Here is a 25,015-nt window from a genome sequence, read left to right as displayed (position 1 = left end):
AAGACAGGCCTACCACAGTTTTATAGCCTTATAGCCACTGTCTAGAGTGTTTTATTGTATCAATATAACTATTCAAAACAATTATAAAAGCAGGACAAATGGCCTAGAACCACTTTTGCGTGGATGTGGTATTCAGCAAAGAAAAATAAAATATCTATAATGGAGCATTTACTTCCCTATTCAGCTTCAAAATCAAACATACAAAAGAAAACATACATAAAACAAACAAACAAAAATCCCCTATCAATTCTGTGTGAATAAACTGTAGGACAGTCAAATGTTAACATTTAGGCCTGGTCACGTGCACGTAAAAACAGTGGGAGGAGATTTGATGACGCAAGATAGCAAAGATTCTTTACAACAACCGTCTCTGGAGATAGCAATCTTTGCAGTTTTCCATAACGGCTAACTGGCTTTAGCTTGGGTCACATGTTTCACTCTGAACCAATCAAATCAAATTCACTTAAGCGGAGAAGAACAGTCACTTGTCTCATAAACTATCAGTTTTTCGTTTAAGACCTTAGTAACTGTCGTCATATTTTGAGAAAGATGTTAAAGATCATAATAATCAAGGTCTAATTAAAAAGGACCTGTTTGTTTTCGCAAAATATGTGTTTATTCGTCTTACTTTAGCCATCTCCCAATACGATTCCACAAAAACTAGCCTCTGATGCTAAAGTTCCGGTCCTGACTGCTGTTACGCTTTTTCAGCGGAAGATGGAAATCTCCCTGTTCACATGATCTCTGGTCCCTCTAGAAAAATCCAGAGCAAACATGGCCACCTACATGAGGATGTTGGGAGCGTTGAAACAGTCCTACAGAAGTGGGAATACTCTTTTTAAAAATTGCCTAAGTACAACGGGACAGGCCCTGAGGAGTAGCAATGGAGGAGATATAGTCATAACGTCAAGCAAGGTCACAAATCGCTGTTATTCTTCCTCAAATTTCACGTGGAAATCATCCTTATGCAATGGCTCCTTTGGTAACATCAGCTCATCAATGACAGGAGCGATGCGCTATGGTGATCTAAACAAATGGAGACGGATTGCAAGTGTGTTTGGCTCTACCACCGAAATTACTGAACATGGTAGAGCCATTTTTGGCTGTCAGCAGAGGAGATACTTCGGCAACCGGGGTAGCGGACTTTCAGGAGAGGATGGAGCCGAAAGCGGTGGTTCAGGAGGGGATGAGACAAGTGGTGACGGTGGGGCAGGTTATGGTTCCCCGCAAATGACTGCTCTTACAACCATGATGGTGCCAGAGGTTTTCCCTAATGTACCCCTTATCGCCGTTAATAGAAACCCAGTCTTCCCTCGATTCATCAAAATTATTGAGGTAAACCCCCTCTTAAAACAGAAATAACCACTTGCAGGTCTAAAAAAAGATTATTCACATAGCCACATACACTTATCCCGCTTCATTAAAATGTAAGCTACTGTAGCAGGAGCTAAAGGACGCTTGCTGCCTCTTACATCAGCCACACAGTGTGTTAAGCTGGTGCACGAGGACCACACATTTCAAGGAGTTTAATGTATAATCTCCAAGAATACACAAAGTTGAGCTTGTTGTGCTTACTCAGTAATTGTTTTCAGTGTTTAGATAGTTTGTCAGATAACTTTCGAGTTTCAGCAGTCTGGATATAGCCCTCATACAGGTAGTGACATTTGTCATTTTAAAATAGAAAGGATTTGGAAGTTGAATGATTGTTACAACACATGTGGTTTTGCAACTACTTCATAATTCTTAGGTGAAGAATAAAGCCTTAATGGACCTTTTGAGGCGAAAAGTGAGGTTGGCTCAGCCTTATGCTGGTGTTTTTCTAAAGAAAGATGACAGGTAATAAATAATCTTTGATCCTTAAAATAACTATCATCACCTGTTCTCAAATGGCCACATGCTAACATCAGCACCATTTCATTTCTTCACTTTAGCAATGAGGTAGATGTTGTGGAAAACTTGGACGCCATCTACAACACTGGCACTTTTGTGCAGATACATGAGATGCAGGACCTTGGAGACAAACTCCGTATGATTGTCATGGGCCACAGACGGTAATTCTTTTACAATAATGCAACTGCAGTTTTGTGTAGCTTTTGAGTTAACACAATTAGTGTTAGTGCATTTCAATACCCATAAGTAACACAACATACAAAAGTAGTATGTGAGCAAACAAACAAAATGTCTAAATGTCCATAATAGTAAAGTCAGTGTTTTTAACAGCTTGAAGTTAAACAAGTATTAATGTCTTCCTGTTGATCCCTAGCCATGCATTTCTCTAGTCAAACTACTCATGGCAGGTGTTAAATACTGTGTACCTTTGTTAGAGTTCGTATTAATAAGCAACTGGAAGTGGAGCCTGACGAGCCTCCGTCTCCTGTGGAGTCTGAAGGGGAGGGAGGCCAGCCCAAGCCCCCACGCCGTAAACCCAAACGTGTACGCAAGGAAGGCTCTGTAGCTGAAGCCATGGAGGACACCGTAAAGGACGCAGACCTGGCGGTGGAGCCTGTGCCACTGCCCAAAACCTCCTCAGAGATCCTCATGGTCGAGGTGGACAATGTGCAGCATGAAGAGTTTCAGATCACAGAAGAAGTCAAGGTACTGGCCTTTTGTCAGATGACATTATATACCAGTAATAACATTACTCTACACATTTCACACATTTATACTAGCATATTTGATTCTTATCTTTTACAAGTAAGAAACTGATTAGAATCTCTCTGTTTTGTGTTAGGCACTGACTGCAGAAATTGTCAAGACTATTAGAGATATCATTGCCTTGAATCCTCTGTACAGGTATGTAAAAAGATCCTCATATGCACCAGTTGTGGCTTGATTTTAAAAAAAATACAAGAACACAATTATTTCCAATATTGCTGCTATATTAAAGAGAACATTCTATCTCTTGGTCTTTAGAGAATCTGTGCTACAGATGATGCAGGCTGGACAGAGAGTGGTTGATAATCCCATCTACCTGAGTGATATGGGGGCAGCTCTTACTGGGGCAGAGTCACACGAGCTTCAGGATGTTCTGGAAGAGACTAATGTGAGTGGTCCTTCAGAATGGTTTGTCTGTCGGGGAGCTGCGATGCAAGCGGTAGTATTCCTACCACATGCAGGTTCAAGTGACCTTGGGGACCTAGGTCCGGATCCAACCTGTAGTTATTTTCCAGTCCCAAACCCAGTCCCATTTTCCAATGTATCTGAATAACAACAGCAAAGGCAAAAACTGCTTCATTGCTAAAACTTCTCAGAAATCAATATGCAGCTGCTGGAAGTGCTTAGAGCTAGATCTTTTACATTTACATGTTGTAAATACAGAAATGTTTCTCTAAATATCACCGCTTTATCTACTGTGCAGATCCCCAAACGTCTGTACAAGGCACTGTCCCTATTGAAAAAAGAATATGAGCTCAGCAAGCTACAGCAACGCCTAGGAAGGGAGGTAAGTATCCCATGTTCATGTTATGTCCTTGACCCTGACCTTGACCCTGGCATGGCTGTCAAGTCATCCTCATGTTTGTGTGTAACATGTTATTCAAGACCAGTGTTATGCAAGTATTGATTAATTTTCTATTGCAGACATGAGAGTTGGAGTTATTGGATTTAACCTCAGTGGTGGTTTTAACTAATAGTGATTTCCCAATAGTTGGGGAAAGTTTATATTTTGTGTACAGCTGAAATGACAATATCTTGTTTTGTAGGTTGAAGAGAAGATCAAGCAAACACACAGGAAGTACCTTCTCCAGGAGCAGTTGAAGATCATTAAGAAGGAACTCGGCCTGGAAAAAGAGGACAAGGACGCCATTGAAGAGAAGTTCAGGGAGAGACTGAAGGAAAGAGTGGTGCCACAGCACGTTATGGATGTCATTAATGAAGAGCTGAACAAACTCAGCCTTCTTGATAATCACTCCTCTGAGTTCAAGTTAGTGTTAACTAAAGCATTTTAATCTTGCTGTTACTGAATTCTCTTCTGCAAAATGATTAAAGAAGCCAACAATTGTTGTTCTACATGATATTATCTCAGCTAGATGATGTTTTTTCTTAAACATGTTTTGATTCGTCCAGTCTTCTCTTTTTGTCCTGTTGTAATTCTGCAGTGTTACACGGAACTATTTGGATTGGCTGACTTCCATGCCATGGGGAACCAATAGCACAGAAAATCTAGAACTGGGCCGAGCAAAGGAGGTGCTTGAGGAAGATCATTATGGGATGGATGATGTGAAAAAACGTATTCTGGTGAGAAATTACATTAACGAAGTCAGTTGGAACAATTGACTTGGGTGAAAAAAGTATACAATATAATACACAATATAACTACTTAACATTACTTTATGTTAAGTAAAAAAATGTTAAAAAAAAATGTTCATGCAGTTGGTGTAATTTCATTCATTATTGATAGCTACATATACAAAATGAATAGGTATATACTTTGAAATTATATATGTGGAACTTATTGTATTTCTTATTTTATCAAACAGGAGTTTATTGCAGTGAGCCAGTTACGGGGCAGCACACAGGGAAAGATCCTGTGTTTCTACGGACCCCCAGGTGTAGGAAAAACCAGTATTGCTCGCTCCATTGCCAGAGCCCTTAACCGGGAGTATTTCCGTTTCAGTGTGGGTGGTATGACTGATGTTGCTGAAATTAAAGGTCACAGGTGGGTTATACTGCACTAGTACCAGCAATTAATGCCTACTACATTTCAGTTTGTTCTGTTGAATAACCTATAACTGCCCTTGTCATTGCAGGAGGACGTATGTTGGAGCTATGCCTGGAAAGATCATCCAGTGCTTAAAGAAGACTAAAACTGAAAATCCTCTTGTGCTAATTGATGAGGTATTTTATTTGTTGTTACTAGTTAAAACTTGTTATAGAGTTATGCTTATGGTTATAATGCATTGGGATGCTGTAGAAGAATGGGTTGTACACACCACTGTCTGTCAAAATTCTGATAGGTTGACAAAATTGGACGAGGTTACCAAGGTGACCCTTCATCAGCCCTGCTGGAGCTTTTGGATCCAGAGCAGAATGCAAACTTTCTTGACCATTACCTCGATGTGCCTGTGGACTTGTCCAAGGTATCACATGTGCTCCATGATTCTTGAAAAGGTAATCCACTATGTTCAGAACAGTTCCTGTCATCACAACTTATTTCTTCCTTCTTTAGGTACTATTTATTTGTACCGCCAATGTGCTTGACACCATCCCAGAACCCCTGAGAGATCGTATGGAAATGATCAATGTGTCTGGATATGTAGCCCAGGAGAAACTAGCCATTGCAGAGGTAATGGTTGAAATATGTTTAATATTGCACTCAGCACACATGCTGTCAGTGGCAATTTGTTGACAAGTTATTGATTTACTCCTGTGGTCTAAGACAGTCCAGAATAATGTCTCTTTATGCTCACTGAAACACAGAGATACCTGGTACCTCAGCTGCGAACCCTTTGTGGACTGGATGAGCAGAAAACTGTAATCTCCTCTGAGGCTTTGAATGTTCTCATAAGGCAGTATTGTAGAGAAAGTGGGGTCAGAAACCTTCAGAAGCAAGTGGAGAAGGTAATATCAGCTTAGTAGCAGTTACGTAAAAGAGAACATTATCTGACTGTTTATTGTACTAAAAAGCCAATTTATTCCCTTCTCTCTGCTTGAAGGTTTTCCGAAAAGTTGCGTTCCGCATTGTGAATGGGGAAGAGACCTCAGTGAAGGTCACATCTGAAAATCTGCAGGACTATGTCGGCAAACCCATCTTTACAGTGGACCGAATGTATGATGTGACCCCTCCAGGTGTCATCATGGGATTGGCCTGGACAGCTATGGGTAAGAAAGCATGACCTCTACAATACAACTATGTAGTCTTTACCAATAGATTCACTTGTGAATAAGAAAGGGAGACATTACAGTAACAATCACTAAAGAACAAAATAAAAATACTCCTTGAAAAGTGCAAATAAATAAACAGATTTGACTTCGTTCTGTTGCCCATTGCACTATTTAGTAACTCATCTCCACCTTTGTCTCATTCTCATTCAGGTGGTTCCACGCTCTTCATTGAAACCTCTCTGCGACGACCTCGGGACCATTCAGGGACCGATGGACCAAAAGAGGGGTCCCTTGAGGTGACTGGTCAGCTAGGTGATGTGATGAAGGAGAGTGCCAAAATCGCCTACACCTTTGCTCGCGCCTTCCTCATGAAGCAGCAGCCTGACAATGATTTCCTCGTCCACTCTCACCTACACCTTCACGTCCCAGAGGTATGCCTCACTTCAGGCACACATCTTTTTAACCTTGAGGTTTGCGGTTACTGTCTTCGTACAGACCCTTTTCAGCATTTATTTGCCATTAAAAGCTATCACACCTTTTTAAAAACGTGAATCCTTGGCTTGGTTGTCCAATTGTGGATGGTATGTACCTATTGCTGTCTTGTTATGTAGTGAGTCTAAATCATGAAACTTCTCTGTAGGGTGCTACTCCGAAGGATGGACCAAGCGCTGGTTGCACCATAGTGACAGCCCTGCTGTCCTTGGCCACCAACACCCCAGCACGTCAGAATGTGGCCATGACGGGAGAGCTGTCCCTGACGGGCAAAATCCTCCCTGTGGGTGGAATCAAGGAGAAGACCATTGCGGTAAGTGTAAAAGATCCCCAGTGGTTGTAGGAGCCACAATGTTGGTAAGCATCGTGATACTATATTTAATTTGAAGGGGTTTTTTTATGCTGTAGTATAAAGCACTGTAGCACCTGTCCTGATAAGGTGATATTTGTCTGTTGCTGCTAAGGGGTGTGTTTCCCAAAACCATAGTTGCTAATTTAGCAACTTTGTTGGTTGCAATGCAATTTCCCATGGCCAACCAACTAAGTTGCTAACAGGCCAGCAACTATGGTTTTGGAAAACATACCCCTGTGTTTGGTCCTTTGTTTTCATGAGGATCACTGACCAAATTATATTCATTTGCAGGCCAAGAGGGCTGGTGTGACTTGTATGATACTGCCAGAGGAGAACAAGAAGGATTTCTCAGATCTACCAGAATACATCACTGAAGGCCTGGAGGTGCATTTTGTGAAACACTATGAGCAAATCTACAAGGTCGCCTTCTCTGGAGAGAACTGAAGAATGAAGTGACTGTTGTTATCCAATGAACAGATGCCACGTAATCCCTGAGGTGCATCATTGCAGTTAGTTGAGGGTCAATTCACCATCATGAGTTTGTTTGAGAAATGGGCCACAAGGACACGATCACTTGTGTGGACATGAATATGGGAGTAGGCTGGTAGCTGAATTCTATTCAAATTCTAAGATCCTCTAGCCAGACAGTTGGATCATGATATCGCTGCTACGCAGCCTTGACATATAGTTTTTTTTTTAATTATTATTTACAAAGATATGTATGTTGTATTATGATGGAACCAAATCAATCTTCCTTTTTTTTTATTGATTTCTGCCTTTATTTTGATTGAGTTAAAGTATTAATTTAAAAGGTGGTTTGTCTGTTATTCAAATATTTCACTTCTGTGGAAACAACCTTAAATGATTCCGTTGTCAGTGGTCAAGAAATACTATGGGTTGGATTCTTTCTGAAACCTTAACCCAATTTTCATTTAGAGTCCTTACACTGCATTCAATGCTACAAATACTGATGATTAAAAGGTATGGTTACTATTGTTGAAATACCAATAAGAATCAGTTCTGGAGGCAAGATGTTTGTTTCCCCCAGCATTTCTTGTATCTTGTTCAGAACCATTTCACATTTTTGTCCTTAAGCTTGGACAGCAGTTATATATACTTGTCCTCATGTTTACATATAACTTCCATACATCTTTTCAGTTTCCCCAGGAAAGCATCACCCCATGAATTGTTTTCAGTAAATACCCTACATCATGTTAAATGGATTCAACCATTTATAAAGACTGAATTGAGGTTTATCATTACAAATTGGCCAAGGACTGCCTATTTACTGACTCTCAAACCAAGTAGGGGTTGTCTTCCTGAGAAGTGACTTAAATTGTTTTGGAAATTAATTACCAATTGATGTAACCTCCTAAACCAAAATACTTGTCCTGGCTCAATAATGAACACCCTTTATGGATTCTTCACAAAAAGGATTGATGGTAAATTTGAGCATCATATGACATTAAGCATTTGACTTCAGTCCTTATTTCAGCAAATGGACTTGCTCCAACGCTCACAAGCACATCATTCAGGCATGGCCTAAACTTCACATTATAGACAATGCCTGTGCACCAACAATTTGTTCCACTGCACACCCTTCACAAGGATCAAGGAATACAAACAACAATATGATGTCAATATACAAATTGTCATTTATTAGGCTACAGTTTACTCCTTCTTGGCAGCAGCCTTTCTCATGGCGGCCAGGATGTTGCTCAGCTCTTCCCTCTTTCTCTTGGCGCGGATGTGAGTTCCCACCTGAAGCCAAGCACAAAGTTAGATCATTACATATACTAAGTGTTTAGCAATCCCTGTTTGTACACAAATTACCAAATCAAGTTAAGATCCACAGGGCAAATAAAATTATTCAAATAAACATTTACAACAGTACTGCACAAGATGACCCCTATATCTTAACCAATTCCAGCCTCAACTTCCATACACCAGTCACACCCATATTCTATGTTTGAATATCCTAAAATCTGCAAACTATTACAGCACAAGAGTATTCAAGGTGAAATGGGGGGAAAAAAAAAAAAGAGCTGGAAAGAAAGACAAAATACCCTTTTCTTGATGAACTTGAGGGCACGCTTGTCCTTGGACACCTTCAGCAACTCCATAGCACGCCTTTCGTAGGGGGCAAAGCCACACACCTCACGGATCAGATCACGTGCAAACTTGGCGTGTTTGGTCAGTTGCTGAAAAACATAGTGAACAATTTTTAGATGACAGAATCTCAGTGGCACGCATAACAGACATTTTTAACAGCAGCCATTTTTACATTAAATAGTAGTGCAAGCACAGGTGTTACTAAACGTGCTAATGAAGTCGCTGCTCAATTGAAGGTAGTAGAATCAGAACCTTGATGTCATTAGCAACACCTAGGCCTGCCACAGTTTCATGATGTGCATCACTGCTCCATTAACTAATGGTTAACTAATTCAGAGTCAGAACAGAAACAGAATCTTACCCCTCTCCTGCGGCTGTGTTTGGGCTTTGCAACGTTTTTGGTCACCGGGTGGCCTTTGTTAAGGCCCACTGCCATGGGATACCTAATAGCCATCTCTGTGAAAATAAGCTGTAGTTAGCGAAGAGGCTGACGACAGGCAGGTTAGGTACTTTAAATTGAGGTTGCATTGGTAATGTTGCACTTGCAAGTCTGATGATGCGTTTCACATTGACAGCCTACATTCAATTCATCTCACTACGGAAGCCACACGTTCACATATTCAGTGCTTCACAAGCACTCGTATTTCCAACGAGAGGCTGACAGTTTACTCCGGACCGTCATCTTTACTACAAAGCATCCTGAAGCTACATGCGTTCACAAGTCGTGCCATTACTAATATAACGTCAATGACATTAGCAGAACGACTAGCAACACTTAGGACATGACTAATCTCTCCACGCATTTCCAAATAGCTGGACATTACATAGCATCTGTACATTGTGTGGTCATAAGTAATATAAAACCGCTCTTCTCGTGTGGAAAGGGGCTAAAGTAAGAAGCCCTTTGCGTTTGTGGTGTTCAGTGTTTACTTTTTTCGATTAGCAGTGAAATACTCTATATACGAGCTTAGATATGGGTCCGGATTATTTTGGTACTTGATATGTGCAAAAAATATATAAGATGATAAAGATATACATTGGATTCCAAATAAACGACAAAGATTTCCAGATTTCATACCTGCTTCTCTAATGGCGTCCAAACCGGAAGGAACGTCTAGCTGCGGAAGCTGGATATTCTAGTCTCAAATTGATGAAATGTCTCAAGAAATACTAACAGCGCCATCTGTTGATGATCACAGCGTGTGCTTTTGCTTTGTTCGAAAACTACAGTCAGTGGAGATTTAGAAATACTTAGGGATTGCAACTTATAATCTTTACAAACAATACATGTTTGTATTATTATTTAACTAATATGCTGAAGGGTTTCAAAGAAACTAGAAAAAGAGAGGGGAGCATGCAAACATAAAAAACTACAACTTCCATGATTCGCTGTATACCGTGTTTTGATGGGATGCAGGAAGTCCTGGCTGGAGCTGTGCTCCATCAAGAAGAAGGGGGTAAACGACTGGTCTGAATGAGACAGCCTTTGGTGGTAATAAAACAGCATATTATCAATGGATCAGGAAAAGCAACGCGGACGTAAGGCAGCTCTTGCTATAGCTGCCATAGTTGTCCTCGTGGGGATTCCACTGTGGTGGAGAACGACAGAGACCTATCGTGCCTGGTTGCCGATGTCACAAATCCGTGAGCTGGATTCATTGCATCTCCACCTTACTCTGGAAGTGGAGGTGGTATTTGCCCAGGGCACACTTACACCTGATCAACAACAGAAGCTTCCAGTGAGTCAGGTTCGTGAACAAGAGCACCATGTGGATGGCGAAACAGATATGAAGTATAGATACGAGACCAAATACCGCACAGCTACGATCATGGAGGAAGACGCCCTGAATCAGCCAAACGCAGCCGAGGCAGATAAGTCCTTGCACGTCCTGAGTGAGAGTGCTTGTGGTTCTGTTGTTGTATATGTGTTACCTGAATCTTCCACACTGCTAGCAGAAGATATAAAAGTGTACGTCGGTCTGAAAAGAACAGCACTGGTCAAATTTGAACTCCGAAAAGCAGGAACAGGATTGAAGGAGGTTCTCTCTGCAATAGACCCTGAAGTGGAGCAGGTGGTCCAGACTATGTCCTTTAGCCATCAGGACATCATTGCAGCACTTAGCAACCGCATCAGACTGGCCAAGATGAGCAGGGAAAGCCTAGTGGACAGCATGAGAGCCTTCAAATCCAGTCCTGGCTATGAGATCACATTCAGTCTGCTGAATCCCAGCCCCCAGTCCCACAGGCTGCAGTGGGACATTGAGGCTGCGGTGCAGCAATACATTCAGCCTTTACTTGACAAGATGTCTATTGTGGCCAATTTCTCTGTGGATTCTCAAATTCTGTACTATGCTGTTCTTGGGGTGAATCCTCGCTTTGACAAAACTGCATCAGCCTACACACTCAGTGCTGACAGCCTTGCCCATGTCATTAACCCAGTGGAAGCCAGGCTGGGCTCAAATGCAGCATCCTCCAACCCTGTGCTCAACTTCCTCCTCTATGTCCCAGACCCCCACCACTCCCCACTCTTCATCCGCGACCATAGGAAACGGGAAGTCCCATCAAATGCGTTCCACAGTCCTCGTTGGGGCGGCATTATGGTCTACAATGTGAATGACATGTACAACAACGACACCAGCTTCCCAGCTGACCTTAATATTGATATGAGTAAAGTGATGGGTGTTTTCTTGGCACAGCTCAGGCTACTGTTAGGAATTCAACAGGTTCATCCCCCCAAAGGCTTTGAACTCCAGGGCCCAGGCAGTGCAGGAGTGGCCGACTGGGAGCTGGACCGGCTTCTATGGAGCCGCAGCGTCGAGAATGTGGCTACGGCCAGTGCGACGATCACCTCTCTTTCCCAACTACTGGATGAAATTGGTAACATTGTCATTAATGACAATATTGCACAACAAGTACTCAATGCAGTGACTTCTCTACAGGCAGCTATTGCTGAGCTGGAGGCTGGAAACTTAGCCTTTGCATTGCAATACAGCAGAGAAGCTATTTTAGCATCTGAATGTGCATTTTTTGATCCATCATTGTTGCATTTGCTCTATTTCCCAGATGATCAGAAGTTTGCTATCTACATCCCTCTGTTCTTACCAATGTGTGTCCCGATACTGCTCTCACTGCTGAAGATTTTTAGTGAGATGCGACAAATGAGAGCTGAGAAAAGAGCCAAAAAAGACTAACAGTCCCTCTTTCTTAACTATACACACATACACACACACAGGTGTGCACACTTGCACGTGCCAACACACACACACTCACACTGTTCAAACTGTTTCCTCAGGTAATGCACTGACAGATACATGTAGAAGACACTGGAGCAGAGCCTAATTAACTGTTTGGTCAATGTTATTGGCTCTGTATCTAGGTTTTGTTTGCTTTGTTTGTCTAGGTTTGTTTTGTTTAAATAAATAAATAAATTGTAAACTGTTAGGGTCATCCAATACATGCCTGTTAATGAGCGAAAACAAGGGTTTGTTAAACGAATTACCGGAAAAACATGCGTTTTTGTGGAATGTTTGTGTGGAACAGTGTGGGATGTTTCTGATTGAATAATGAAAAACAACCAAAATGGACCACGGGAAAGTGTGGTAGTCGGACATTTTTAGTGAACTTGTAGACCTCTGCAGTTAATATATTGTGTCACTGTTTAGCATAACAATAACTAACAGACATAGTTAATGGTCAAGATTACTATACTAGTTTCCACTGCAGCCAAAGGCAGTCTCCACGTGACCATTTCAAAATTCCTCAATTCATGAAACTGCCCCTGAATATCCAAATAATATTTGCTTTCAATGTCTTTGGTCAAGAGCGAGTTATTTTCTTCCGTTCTCATGGCCGTGTACTTACCTTGAACATGCAGGCTCCCAATTTGATTGATGGACAAAGAGCAAACCAAAGCAAAATAAATGTGCTACTTTAACACCATGGGATCTTGGACGCATCTTAAGCGTCAAAGTTTGCACATCGCAAAATGTAAAACTTAAGCGCAAACATTGATGAGTCAAGTCCGCTCAATGCCCCCATTTACATTTAGGCTACATTCATTCAATTGACACTTTTATCCAAAGCAACTTACAACAATAAGAAATTACATTTAAACTACATTGCAGATGAGGTCTCGGGTAACAATTACTACAACAACAAATAGTACATGTATTATAGATGTACCGCAAAGCGGTACAAAATAAGACCGCCCCCCTCAGTCCTGCACATTCTCTCCGCAAAAATAAATCACGTTTGTCAATTTGTCTCCATCTCCTACTTCATCCCCTACTCTTGCAACTTTTGTGTATGTAAATGAGTGTGTGCATGTGTGCGCCTGCTTTTGTGTATATGTGTGCTCTCTGTGAGTGTGTGTGTGTGTGTGTGCACTTGCCTGCATGTGTGTGTGTGTGTGTGTTTGCTTGTTAGAGGGTGTGTGAGGGTAATGGGGTGTGTGTTTATGTGTGTGTGCGTGTGCCTGCTTGCCTGCATGTGTGTGTTTTTATGTGTGTGTGCATGTTTATGTGTTTGTGTTTATGTGTGTGTGCGCTTGTGTGCATGCCTCTGTGTGTGTGTATGCGTGTGAGGCAGTGTGTGCATGCCTGTATGTGTGCGTGTGTGCAGTGGTTAAAGTGGGATTTGGCAGGTGGGGGAACCCTAAAATCCAATGTCGGTGCAATGGGGAAAAATGACTCACCGTTGGACAACATTGAGTATCGTGGTGTAGCAATACTTTTAGACAAGAATTGCTAGCTTCTTGGTCACCTCTATACGTGACAAATTAACTCACTATTTATTTTAACGATATCATCGCGCTATATCGTTGGTATGAAAGAATATATTTATTATTAATTTATCTAAGGTGGCGGAACTGCGTTCCTCCCCGTTCCCCCCCACTTTAACCCCTGTGTGTGTGCATATGTATGCCATATGTGTCTACTGTGTGTGCATACCTGTTTGTGTGTGTGTGTGTGTGCCTGCAGGTGTGTACATGTATCTTTATGTGTGTGTGTTTGCGTGTGCTCATGAGTATGTGTGTGCATGCATGCATAGTGTACAGTCACTAAATGTGCACATATATTAATTTATTGTATGGTCCCCCATGAACGGAGTTCCACGAAACTTTGCATGCATTCAGAGGGTGAAATAATGACCACTTCAAATTCCATGCAGTTTTGAACCTGTCAGCCAAAGATACCTGCGATTACAATGCCTCGTTTTTGCTTTTTCATTTTTAACTAGATGGCACTATACATCAAATGAGTGGATATGGGATGGGTTGACATGGCCCCTGGAGGCCAACATAAAATAAAATTGGTCATCCTAGACCCTATGGTTTTCGAGATATTCACAGAAAAACTGTGTCCGGCCATCTACAGGCCAGTTGGTGTACAGTCACTAAATTTAAACAGAAAAGGTTCTGTGTCGTCCTTGTGGGGCTACATGCCCAACAAGTTTCGTGCACTACTGTCTTTCAGTGTCCCGAGAACCGTTGACACAAAAGTACTGAAAATGAATAAAAAAATAAAATAAAAAGGAAATTATAAAAATAAAAAATCAGGAAGAAAGAAAACTGACTAAACCTATATGACCGCCGCTTCACTTTTCGCTTCACGCCAGATTACAGAAGTTTTAGTAATAGTCAAAGTGTAGTAGAAGGAGATAGTGGTAGGCTAGAAGAAGGTGGTAGACTAGGAGGGAAGAAGAGAAGTGCATGGTGAGTGCATTCCAAGTTAAGTGTATTGAGTTGTTGTAAGTGTTTGGAGAGGTAGGCTACTCAGAGTTGGGGCTTCAACAGCTTGAAGATAGAGAGTGATGTCCCTGCTCTGGTAGCACTTGGTAAGTAGTCCCACCACCCAGTACAAAAATAATCTGCAACACAATAGTTTTAGTTGAATTAACATCCAGCTTGAGTCAACTTCACTGACCCAAACTAAATCACCACGTAACTTGGGTACCACGATTTCTCTGAGCATGTAGCCTGTCACAAAGTCATGTTGGTTCAGCCAACTTTCAATCATATCAGTTTAGAGTGTGTGGACCAGTACAGGCCCAGGGGCCAAGCCAATACTCAGCCAACATTCAGCTTTATCAGTTATAGTGTGTGTGGATCAGACCTGGGCCAACAGAAACCAACCTGGGCCCAGCCAGAAGTGGGCCAATACTGAAGCAAGGGAGTGGCCCAGAGGTGGGCTAGACAAATGTAATTGGGGCCTTGTAGGCCTACTTAATTAATTATCTGCAGGGGTTAGGTGTTGTTTTTGTTAACATAAAAACTATCATTATTCATATTTCATTTTGTTAATGATATTGTTGTTATTATTACTATTATGCTTAATGTAGGCTTTTTCATCTTTATTTGAAAATATCTTTAATTAATGCAGTTTTCATGTAAGTCGATTTGGACAAAAGCGTTTGCCAAATAGCATCATTCGATGCAAGATATCTTGTTGACGGACCTACATTTGTTCTTTTACGCTATGTTGTTATGCAAAGTTAGCCTAATGGTGAGATGTGTACACATATCCTTGTTAATCGGAGATTCTCATTCATAGCCTGTTCTCAGATGTTTTTTTTTATAAGTGGGACGAAACGTTAGTGCTTTACTTGGCTTGAACCATCTTTTACAGTCAGTGAACGAACGACTACTATTACCATCATGCACTACGGTGAAGCATTTTGGCGCGGTGCGGTCGCCGCTCTATTTCGGCCATCTTGCATTTGGGGTCTTTCAAGTTAGCCTGTTAGCTGATCAGGAACGTTAAGGTAGCTAACGTTACAGTCAAAAGAACAAGGCAGTGGTTTCATTCATAGACGTTGTTGTCTGACAGATGTGTAAAAACGACGTGTCGTTTTACGCGCATCACGCCTAATTTTCTGTAAACACAGTTACAGGTTTCAGGAAAGTTTGAACTACTTTGGAGCGGTCTTGAAGTTTCTTGGTGGAGAAGAACATTTGATATGGCGACTGCAACTCCTAGCCGCGCTGAATCTAGCCGGGGTGCCGCAACACCGCTGTCCCCAACGCGTATTTCGCGCTTGCAAGAGAAAAAGGAGTTGTCACAATTGAATGATAGACTCGCCGTTTACATTGACCGTGTTCGGTCATTGGAATTGGAAAATGATCGTCTTATGGTGAAAGTGTCCGAGAAGGAGGAGGTTACTACACGAGAGGTACCTTGTGTTTTTTATTACACCATGTGTAGGCTAAGTACCGATAGCTTGCTTTCGAACATTAGCCTAGTGATATCTCAATGGTCTTACAGCCTTTCTGCTTAGCATAAAGGTGCTTAAGTTGAATACAAAGCGTTAAACGCGCGTGTATTCAACTTGATGAGTAAGATGAGATTGTCTACATAGTTGCTAGCAAGGTTAGTTGTCATATTAATGTAAGGCACGTTTCATTGTTTTTGCTTGATATGGAAGTTGCCGAACCAGCTCTCGCCCATGGTTTGGGAAACGGCTTCTTTTCAATTAGCAAGCTAGCGTAGTAGTAGCTACTAGTTCTCATTGAGTTTTGAGTTAACGCAACAGCCTTTGGTCTGAACCACAAGCGGGCAACTTGCTCGCTGTAGGTGGCCAGCTGACACTAACTCAACTATCTGTTATTTCGCGAGACTGGTAACTAATCGGAAGATGAATAATACCTTCTGTAGACCCACTCAACGGGATAGTTAGCCAAGTGCTGTTTAAAAAATCCCGCGGGTAGGAACCAATTAGTTTGGTCTTAGTTTTAAGAGTGTTGTCATATTATGGGCACATTGAAGGTAGCTATCCTAGATAATAAAATTGCCATTGATATACATGGTTAACTTCAGCAATGCAGGATTTGAGGCCCAATCTTATGTAAATGATGTTAGATCGTCCTTAGAGTTATGGGTTATTTAGGGTGTTTTCCATGGTCCGGAAAACATGTTGCAGTAATTGCATCCGTGTGTGGTGTTAAATTCCGGCAAAAATAGTATGAAATATGTTACAAGTGTCCGGATTAACTTTGATACAAAGGTATGCGTGGTATAGCTTATTTCGCCAAACGCGTAATTTGCGTAATGTGTTACGTGACTTTAGATTGCCCAACCGAGGTTTTATCACAATGTAATATTTGTAATAACGCCCTGGAAACCCACCCTCAGTTGTTTTTGATGTAGGAGGGGTGACGTTACTGTATAGGCTTCTACTAGTCCCCTCGCTGACTGGCAATGTGCCATATGGGAGTGGCCGGTGGGCAGTTCGAATTTGAATGTAGCGATAGCACGCGATTGCACGAGGATGTCGGAAAGTGAGCGAGTTCTATATTTGGGGTGTGGTACTTTGGGGATGTACTTTTTATGGGATGCAGATTTGTCAAAAACTGAGATTAAAATAAACTCATCAAAACTTTTGTCCCTGTTACACAATTCATGTTCAAATTGATGCGTGCTTTGGGAATTTTCCAAGTGTATATGTTTGTGTGCATAGTAACTTTCTACCTCTTCTCTGAACGTGCAACCCGAATGAGAAAGTAAATAACCACTGGGGATGAAGGGCAATCGATTTAAGGCTCGTCACTTCCCTTTTACCAGGTTACAGGGATTAAGGCTCTGTATGAGGCGGAGCTTGCGGATGCCAGGCGTGTCCTTGATGAGACTGCACGGGAGAGGGCCAGACTACAGATTGACCTCGGGAAGGCGACAGCAGAGCTTGATGAGGTCAACAGGAAGTGAGTAACACCAGTCTCATTCAGCTTTCACAAGCTACACAGTATTATGAACCCCAGAGGCATCCTCTAGATGAGGAAGGCATTTTTTTTTTTAAAGTTCAAAGAATCCACTGTGTCCCAGTAATTTTCACTTTAAAGCCTTTTTAAAGTTTCACCTATTTCTATCAGTGTTGCGCGGTCTGCCCGAAATTAAGCGGTTGCCCGCGGATGAGTCATAAACAAGATATTTTAATGATATTCGGGTCATTTGCGGGCGGGTCAGTTAAAATTAAATATATATTTTCTACAAATAGGCCTACTTAAAATATCACGAGAAGGCTAGCATCAATACAGTAAAGCATCAATACAGTAAAGTCAACAGTAAAGAAGCTGAAGACGTGAGTTAAAATAATAAAGACACCCCTTCAGGAAAAGTGATATAGGCTATGGGAAATATTGGGAAAAGTTCTTAAAGAAGATGACCGTAGTACAAGTTATGGTCTATGTAGGCCTACTTCTTGTGAAGCCATTTAAAAGTATGACAGCCAAAACGGGCAGCCTGCAGGAATATATGTTATGGCACAGACTACACAGCCATATCTACCGGTATGTATAGGTTCGCGCATGCATAAAAGTTACCTTAGTTCGTTGTGTTTGTGACTTTAAACAGTGGATGTGCTTTAGTAAAGCTTTGTGCTTCATTCAGCATTATAAACCAGTTCTTACGCTAATGTTTTGACCAGCAATGTATCTCTCTTGCCTACCTTGCCTCACCATTTCTGTTTTCGAAAGAAAGATGTATGTCCATGGCCTTCAAATCTTATCCTAGTGTTCTAATCTTTGGTGGTTGCGTGCGTGCTTGCGCTCTTATTCTCATTCTCTCTCCTGCGCAAACATTATGTCCTGCATGCCTACTGCGTGTAGTTTTACTGCATAAAGTTTCGCAAATAATAAATTAGTTTGTTTTACAGAAATGGCCTACTGTCACACTGCGTGCAGGCTATAACCAAAAGCACACATTTTGTAAATAAGCGGGTCGGATCGCGGGTTGGGTATAATTTTGTTCTAATTAATATTCGCGGTCCGAGTTGCGGTCGGGTTGATTAAAATATCGGGCGACCGCGGGCCACTTGTGACCAAACCCGCCTAACACTGATTTCTATACAAAATGGCCAAACTGTTTTGAAGAATGAAGCCTTCACTACTGGCCATGTGAAACAGCTTGATCGTCTTGGCTTAAAGGACCATCCCATCTGTCTTTGCTAAATACAGGGGGCTCTTGGAGGTCACCAGCTAATCAGATCTTGTCTCTCTGTAAAACGGCTAGTTAGAGGATGAGCCATTTTGTCATGCATTTTGTATTACATTATTTGGAACTTTCAATGGTATTGAATAATGTGGCTTTGCAATTACATTAGCAATGATTTATTTTAATGGTGTGTATATATATTTTTTACAGTCAATACTGTTTTTATGTCTCATGTTAATTGCCGGTGAGCTAATATAAAAAATTCTATCTCAGCTACAAGAAGAGGGATGGAGACCTTGTTCTGGCCCAGGCCAGGATTAAGGAACTGGAGGGACAGTTCAACCAGAGTGAGGCCGCCCTCAACACTGCACTGAGTGAGAACAGTGCCCTCTCTGCAGAGATTGCAGATTTGAAAGCACGGCTGGCCAAGGTTAACAGATCAACTTTTTAACTGCATTTCACAGCATTTTAACTTGTGTTCTCTATACAAAGACTGTGGCCTTTCTTAAATTGAGGGCCAGTCCACACAAACGATGAAAACAATATTTGGGGTCAAAAAGGTGTAAAGGTTTTGTATTTTTTTGGCCTTTTGTCCACACAATACCAATGTTTTAGGAGCTCTGAGACACACTTTTTTTTTAAAACTGGGTTTAGAATGGAAATTTAAAATACCACCCTGTCGTTGGTGTATAGACAGGCAAACACAACTTTTTTAGAACGCTGATGTCACAGTCCCATCTCTAACCTCACGATAGAAACGCTGACGAAACAGCCACACCCCTTACCTACTTGGCATGTCAGTGTCTGTCAAGTCAGTTTGTCACATTAAAACGCTTATCTTTTGATTTCCGTGCAAGCAGCATCAGCCTTTTGTAGCTAACTACGTTACCGTTACTGCAAGGCCAGTATTACCTGGCTCTAGCATCACAAACTAATGTTAGTTCCCCAGTTTATCATGGTCTACACCAGACATTATACCGACCTTAAAAGGACCAAAGCATTTTCACATATTCTTCACAAACTTTTATCTTTACCATAGCGCTATGGTGCTATTGCTAGTGACTCATACTTGCTCAGAGTAGACTTACACATGCTCCAGGTGCTGTTGTCTCTTCATCGTAAGCTTGTGTGAAATGTCTACAGAATATGTACTACAACTACAACAAACGTTTTTGAATATGCAAATAGAAATATAATTTTTAAAACATTGTTATTGTGTGGATGAGGCCTTAAGCTTTCAGTTGTCTTCATTGTATAGACATATATGGGATGATTGATGTGGTAGTAAGTTTTGAGAAATCTGTTCTCTGCCCTGTCTAACTGAAGTTTCTGTGCTGCTGTACTTGTTATCACAGGCTGAGGATGCTCATGCAGTTGCTAAGAAGCAACTGGAGGGTGAGACTCTGATGCGTGTTGACCTAGAGAATCGCTGTCAGAGCCTTGCAGAGGATTTGCAGTTCAGGAAAAGCATGTTTGAGGAGGTGAGACTTGGCTTTCTAAAGCAACTCTTCACCTGTTAAAGTCCACGTCTTTTGTACGTTTGGTAGTGTGATGACCATAGTGATGAGCATATAGACACACGTTGCTGATGTTCCAATGGGGTTTTATGCAGGAGGTGCGAGAGACCAGGCGCAGGCGTGAGAGGCGCACGGTGGAGGTGGACAGCGGAGTGCAGCCAGACTACGAGTCCAAACTGGCACACGCTCTCCAGGACCTTCGCAGGCAGCATGAGGAGCAAATGCAAATCTACAAAGACGAACTTGAACTCACTTTTCTGTCCAAGGTACCATATTTATAATGTTCACTGCAGCTAAGTGGAGGTGCTTGTGTATCAGACATTGTAATATTTACTTTAGTATTTAATAGGTAATTAAGGCATTTCTACTAAATATGTCACTTGTAATTTTCAACGACCCTTTACATAAATAGCCGCGTGTGTGTGCTTAAGAGAGAGAGTTGTCTTTGTACACTAATGCGTTTTTGTCTTTTGCAGCTTGATAATGCTAAAGTATCATCTGACATGAATGACAAGTCCCTGAGTGCAGCCAGAGAAGAGGCCCAGGAGTCTCGTATGCGGATTGAGAGCCTGTCCTACCAACTGTCTGCCTTGCAGAAGCAGGTACCTGTTTTTTTTTTTTTTGTCTGTGCTAAATGGGTATTGAAAATGTACATCAACAGCATTTGTTATACTCCTGCTCTTGAGGCGATTAAGATGACTACTGGTTGTGGGGCTGAATTGATTGGAAAAAGTGTAAACAAAATGTGAAATGAAACCTATTGCCACCTTGCTGGGGCCTCCTTAACTTTCCACTATCTCAAATTGCTGTTCAAAAACAAAAAAAACAACTATTTTAATAAGGTGATAGATTGAATAGATTCTTATGATGGGTGTTTTGATGGTATGATTGATGTGCTTTGTATTTTTGATTTATGTAGGCAGCAGCTGCAGAGGACCGTGTCCGTGAGCTGGAGGACCTGCTGGCTAGCGACCGAGACAAGCACCGCCGGCAGTTGGATGCCAAGGAGCGCGAGATGGCCGAGATGCGAGACTGCATGCAGCAGCAGCTCAATGAATACCAGGAGCTGCTGGACGTCAAGCTGGCTCTGGACATGGAGATCCATGCCTACCGCAAGCTTCTGGAAGGCGAGGAGGACAGGTCAGTATTTAGACTTGCTTGGTGCTAGAGCTGCGTAAAGAGAATGTATACCACAGATATAAATTATTGGTTATTTATTACAAGGTAAGGGGTGTTTAGGTTAACCTCCCCAACAGTATTAGCCTGGAAAATCCAGACCCTGATAATCTAGAAAGATGAAGGGTCTGGCAAAGAACAATGTAATGGCCCAATCCGAGGGGCGGCAACACGCATGCATTTAAAAATCTCACTGCACGCAATTGGATAACACTAGACCATGTTTACTCTGAATTATTTCGGACTTCGACGCAATCGGATAACACTACGACCAATGTGTACCGTCCTCCAACGTTGCAGCGCTGTCTTAATCAGTTTAGCTGGTTTCCCGGAATGTTGGGGTAAAAGTAACGTGCATCATTGCTCTTTGCCAGAGTGTCTCGCAGAGACAATTCCATTGTGCTCTCGCGAGAACTCTGGATTTCCAGGGTACAACAGTATGGCTTGTTTGGGGAAACTTTGATTTTTATTCAGCTGACTTAAATAGCTAGACAGACATACATACTTTATTGATCCCTAGGGGAAATTCAAGAATGGGCAGTGTTGGGGCTTGCAATGATCTCATCTCAGTCAGGGTTGTGGGAGACAGACGCTAAATCCTGTCAGTCTGGTAAAGCCGGTACACTGCAAGGCTTTGGATTGTCTATAATATCCAAAGGCACATTCCTGTCTATATATCATATTTGTTCATTCTTGCTGATGTGCTGTTGGCAAAATGGAAGACATATTTGCAGTGACTTGAACAGAAATTTAGCCATTAGACATTTATCCCGATGTGTTAATCAGTCTGTCAACCAATGAAGTCAGATCATTCATGCTAATCACCAGTGAATAACTTCGTATGAAAATCGTATTCAGATTGTTTACAAAAAAGTATGTACAGTAGGTAGCCATCTGCATTAGGTACACAGGGTCACATTTTGCAACCAGAGCTGATTATAAGCAGATCAGATGGTAGGCGTCTAGTAGACCAGTGTAGATGCAAGTTGTTAATAATGATTACTCCATAATGAGGGTTATTTTATGACATTACAAATGTGTTTCAAAACATATTTACATTGAAATTGAAATCTTTAATCTTAGAGAATGGATTATGTGTTTGTTCCCCTCCCTCCAGACTGAAGCTGTCTCCCAGTCAATCCTCCAAGGTCATCGTCTCCCGTGCAACAGGCAGCAGCAGCTCCTCTCGCTCCTCGCGAGTAAAGAGGAAGCGCGTGGAGCTGGAGGAGTCTGTAACCGTCAGTGCCCCCAAAATTCACATCAACCAGGAGGCAGAGGCCAGCGGCAGCATTACAATTGAGGAAATCGACATGGAGGGGAAATCAGTCACCCTCAAGAATAACTCTGATGAGGTATACACATGGGTTATATTCCAGATTATGCAGAGCTTTCCACAGGTTGTGTAATTATGGTTGTCAACTATTACTCTTAGTTTGTTCTTTTACTGCAAGTTCTAGGTCAAAAATTACATTTTTTTCTTAATAGCAGTTCATGTGTACCTTATAGGACCAGTCCCTTGGTAGCTGGAGGCTGAAGAGGCAAATTGGTGATGAGGAGGAGATTTCCTACAAGTTTAGCCCCAAGTACGTCCTCAAGGCCGGCCAAACTGTGACGGTAAGATTGTAGTTTCCACAACATAACTTCATGCTTTTGCATTATTTATGAAGTTTGCAGCTTGGTGTGTTTGTGCTTACAGATCAGTATTCACCTTATCAGGATGCACAGTATTCTGGATCCATGAAATAACTGGCCTTAATAAATAAAAATCTGCCTGCCTCTATGGGAATTTAACACGGGTATTTATACTTATGCCCCCTGTATTTTAAGGAAGGACATTTATTTATTTCCGATACATTATTAATTCTCAAAGAAAATTGGTGTCCTTAAAGGTTGGATTAAGGCATTAAGATCAATTTCCAAAAGATTATTTTTTTTATTCCTCTTTTTAGTCAACTTTAGCATGGGTTCATAACTTATTCTCACCACTGTATATGTTTGATGTATAAATTTAGGTAGAGGAATTTATCAGTTTGTGTGCGAAAACACAAGTACAACTCTTGACTACGCTTAGAAAACACCTAATTGCCTAACTTTTGAAGTGAACAGTGCTATTACTTTTCCTGGGTTGACATTCAAGCCTCTGACTGAAAGCAAAAGCTGCTCTATGTGAAATCTTTAGGGCAGCCGTGGCCTACTGGTTAGCGCTTCAGACTTGTAACCAGAGGGTTGCCGGTTCGAACCCTGACCAGTGAGCAAGGCACCCCCCCTCACTGCTCCCCGAGCACCGCTGTTGATGCAGGCAGCTCACTGCGCCGGGATTAATGTGTGCTTAACCTCACTGTGTGTATCCTGTGTGCTGTGTGTGTTTCACGGATTGGGATAAATACAGAGACCAAATTTCCCTCACGGGATCAAAAGGGTATATATACTTATATTTACTTATCTCTTGGTTTGTGCTCTTGGCAGGTTTGGAGCAGCGACGCAGGGGTGGCACACAGCCCGCCCAGCAACCTCCTGTGGAAGAGTCAGAGTTGGGGCATTGGAGATGACGTTCTCACCACTCTAGTGAATTCAGATGAAGAGGTATGGTCACCATAATGGCTGGAAGATAGGACACTGAATTGGGTTATCAACTCCTCAAGTTGGATTTTTTTAAAAATGGAAAGTTGAATGTTGATTGAATTGTCTTGTTTTTACTCTATTTGCAGGAGGTTGCCAAGAGGACAGTCACAAAAATCACAGAGGAGGTGGAGAATGGTGATGAAGAAAATGGAGACTATGATGAAGAAGATGTTTTGTACCAGCAGGTAAGTTTGTATTTGCTGAAAGGAGTTCTAACTGAAAGAGTCCTGTATTGCATCGGAGCGGTGGTAGCACAGTGGTTAAGGAGATGGGTTAGCATGTAGTAGACTGAAAAGTTGTGGGTTCAATTCCCGGCTTCCACCGCTGTGCCCCTGAGCAAGGCACTTTACCACAAGTTGCTCCGGGGACAATGATCTTTGTAATATAATTGACACCTTGTAATATAACAGCCGCTTTGGATAGAATCCTCTGCTAAATGAATAAACTAAATGTACTAAAACCTCCATTTTTCTTTGTTTTAGGGAGATCCAAAGAGGGGGTCCAGGGAATGTGCAGTCATGTGAAGAGCGTGGAGACCTCAGCCCAGTTTTTCTCTTACAATCCTTTTATTCTGTAGAGCCACTATTTTTGTATACTTCAGTCCTAGGATCTTGATTAATCCCAAATACCCATTTGACTTGATTAGTTTTTTTTTCTTTGTTTGTAAACGGACCTCATTTCCAGGTTATCTTGAACAATTGCAGCCATTATATCAAAATGAGTGAAAATGGGGATACCTTCCATATAAGTCTCAGTACTTTTTGAAGCAGAAATTCATGTTTATGAATGAATTATAGGAATCACACTTCCCTACCGTCAAAAGGCCTCGCATTAGTGTGCATCACTGCTGAGATATTGCCACACATCTCCAAGTCCTTTAAGCTCAGAATTGTTTTCCATCCCAGTTTGTAGTGAATGACGGCCAGTTAATTCTGTAATGAAGAATCTTCAGTTTCAATCATTACAAAAAAATAGTACAAAAACAGCTCAGAACCTCA

General features: G+C 41.7%; 4 protein-coding genes across 4 annotated transcripts; 3 read left to right on the top strand and 1 right to left on the bottom strand.

Annotated features, from left to right (window-relative positions):
- Positions 1–709: 709 nt before the first annotated feature.
- On the top strand, positions 710–7,678 carry lonp1 (lon peptidase 1, mitochondrial). The gene is made up of 18 exons (XM_042056472.1): positions 710–1,335; positions 1,748–1,836; positions 1,932–2,051; positions 2,325–2,595; positions 2,732–2,793; positions 2,914–3,043; positions 3,359–3,442; positions 3,702–3,922; positions 4,098–4,236; positions 4,479–4,657; positions 4,749–4,836; positions 4,956–5,078; positions 5,168–5,284; positions 5,419–5,559; positions 5,655–5,820; positions 6,034–6,254; positions 6,464–6,628; positions 6,959–7,678. The coding sequence occupies exons 1-18, from the start codon at positions 775–777 to the stop codon at positions 7,109–7,111; spliced, it is 3,030 nt and encodes a 1,009-aa protein (XP_041912406.1). The 5' UTR covers positions 710–774; the 3' UTR covers positions 7,112–7,678.
- Positions 7,679–8,299: 621 nt separating this feature from the next.
- On the bottom strand, positions 8,300–10,008 carry rpl36 (ribosomal protein L36). The gene is made up of 4 exons (XM_042056475.1): positions 9,858–10,008; positions 9,141–9,235; positions 8,734–8,868; positions 8,300–8,428 (listed from the first exon to the last, which is right to left on the bottom strand). The coding sequence occupies exons 2-4, from the start codon at positions 9,231–9,233 to the stop codon at positions 8,339–8,341; spliced, it is 318 nt and encodes a 105-aa protein (XP_041912409.1). The 5' UTR covers positions 9,234–9,235; positions 9,858–10,008; the 3' UTR covers positions 8,300–8,338.
- Positions 10,009–10,090: 82 nt separating this feature from the next.
- Positions 10,091–12,416, top strand: pigs (phosphatidylinositol glycan anchor biosynthesis, class S). The gene has a single exon (XM_042056474.1). The coding sequence runs from the start codon at positions 10,294–10,296 to the stop codon at positions 11,968–11,970; it is 1,677 nt and encodes a 558-aa protein (XP_041912408.1). The 5' UTR covers positions 10,091–10,293; the 3' UTR covers positions 11,971–12,416.
- Positions 12,417–15,502: 3,086 nt separating this feature from the next.
- lmnb2 (lamin B2) lies at positions 15,503–24,901 on the top strand. Its single transcript, XM_042057444.1, has 12 exons — positions 15,503–15,949; positions 17,338–17,474; positions 18,976–19,132; positions 20,058–20,183; positions 20,315–20,485; positions 20,696–20,821; positions 21,139–21,359; positions 22,513–22,747; positions 22,902–23,009; positions 23,862–23,978; positions 24,104–24,202; positions 24,500–24,901. Exons 1-12 carry the CDS (start codon positions 15,737–15,739, stop codon positions 24,539–24,541), a joined length of 1,752 nt encoding a protein of 583 aa, XP_041913378.1. The 5' UTR covers positions 15,503–15,736; the 3' UTR covers positions 24,542–24,901.
- The last annotated feature ends 114 nt before the right edge of the window (positions 24,902–25,015 follow it).

The sequence above is a fragment of the Alosa sapidissima genome, chromosome 12 (assembly GCF_018492685.1).
Source record: "Alosa sapidissima isolate fAloSap1 chromosome 12, fAloSap1.pri, whole genome shotgun sequence".
Classification (NCBI taxonomy): domain Eukaryota; kingdom Metazoa; phylum Chordata; class Actinopteri; order Clupeiformes; family Clupeidae; genus Alosa; species Alosa sapidissima.
This window is presented reverse-complemented; position numbering and strand designations above follow the sequence as displayed.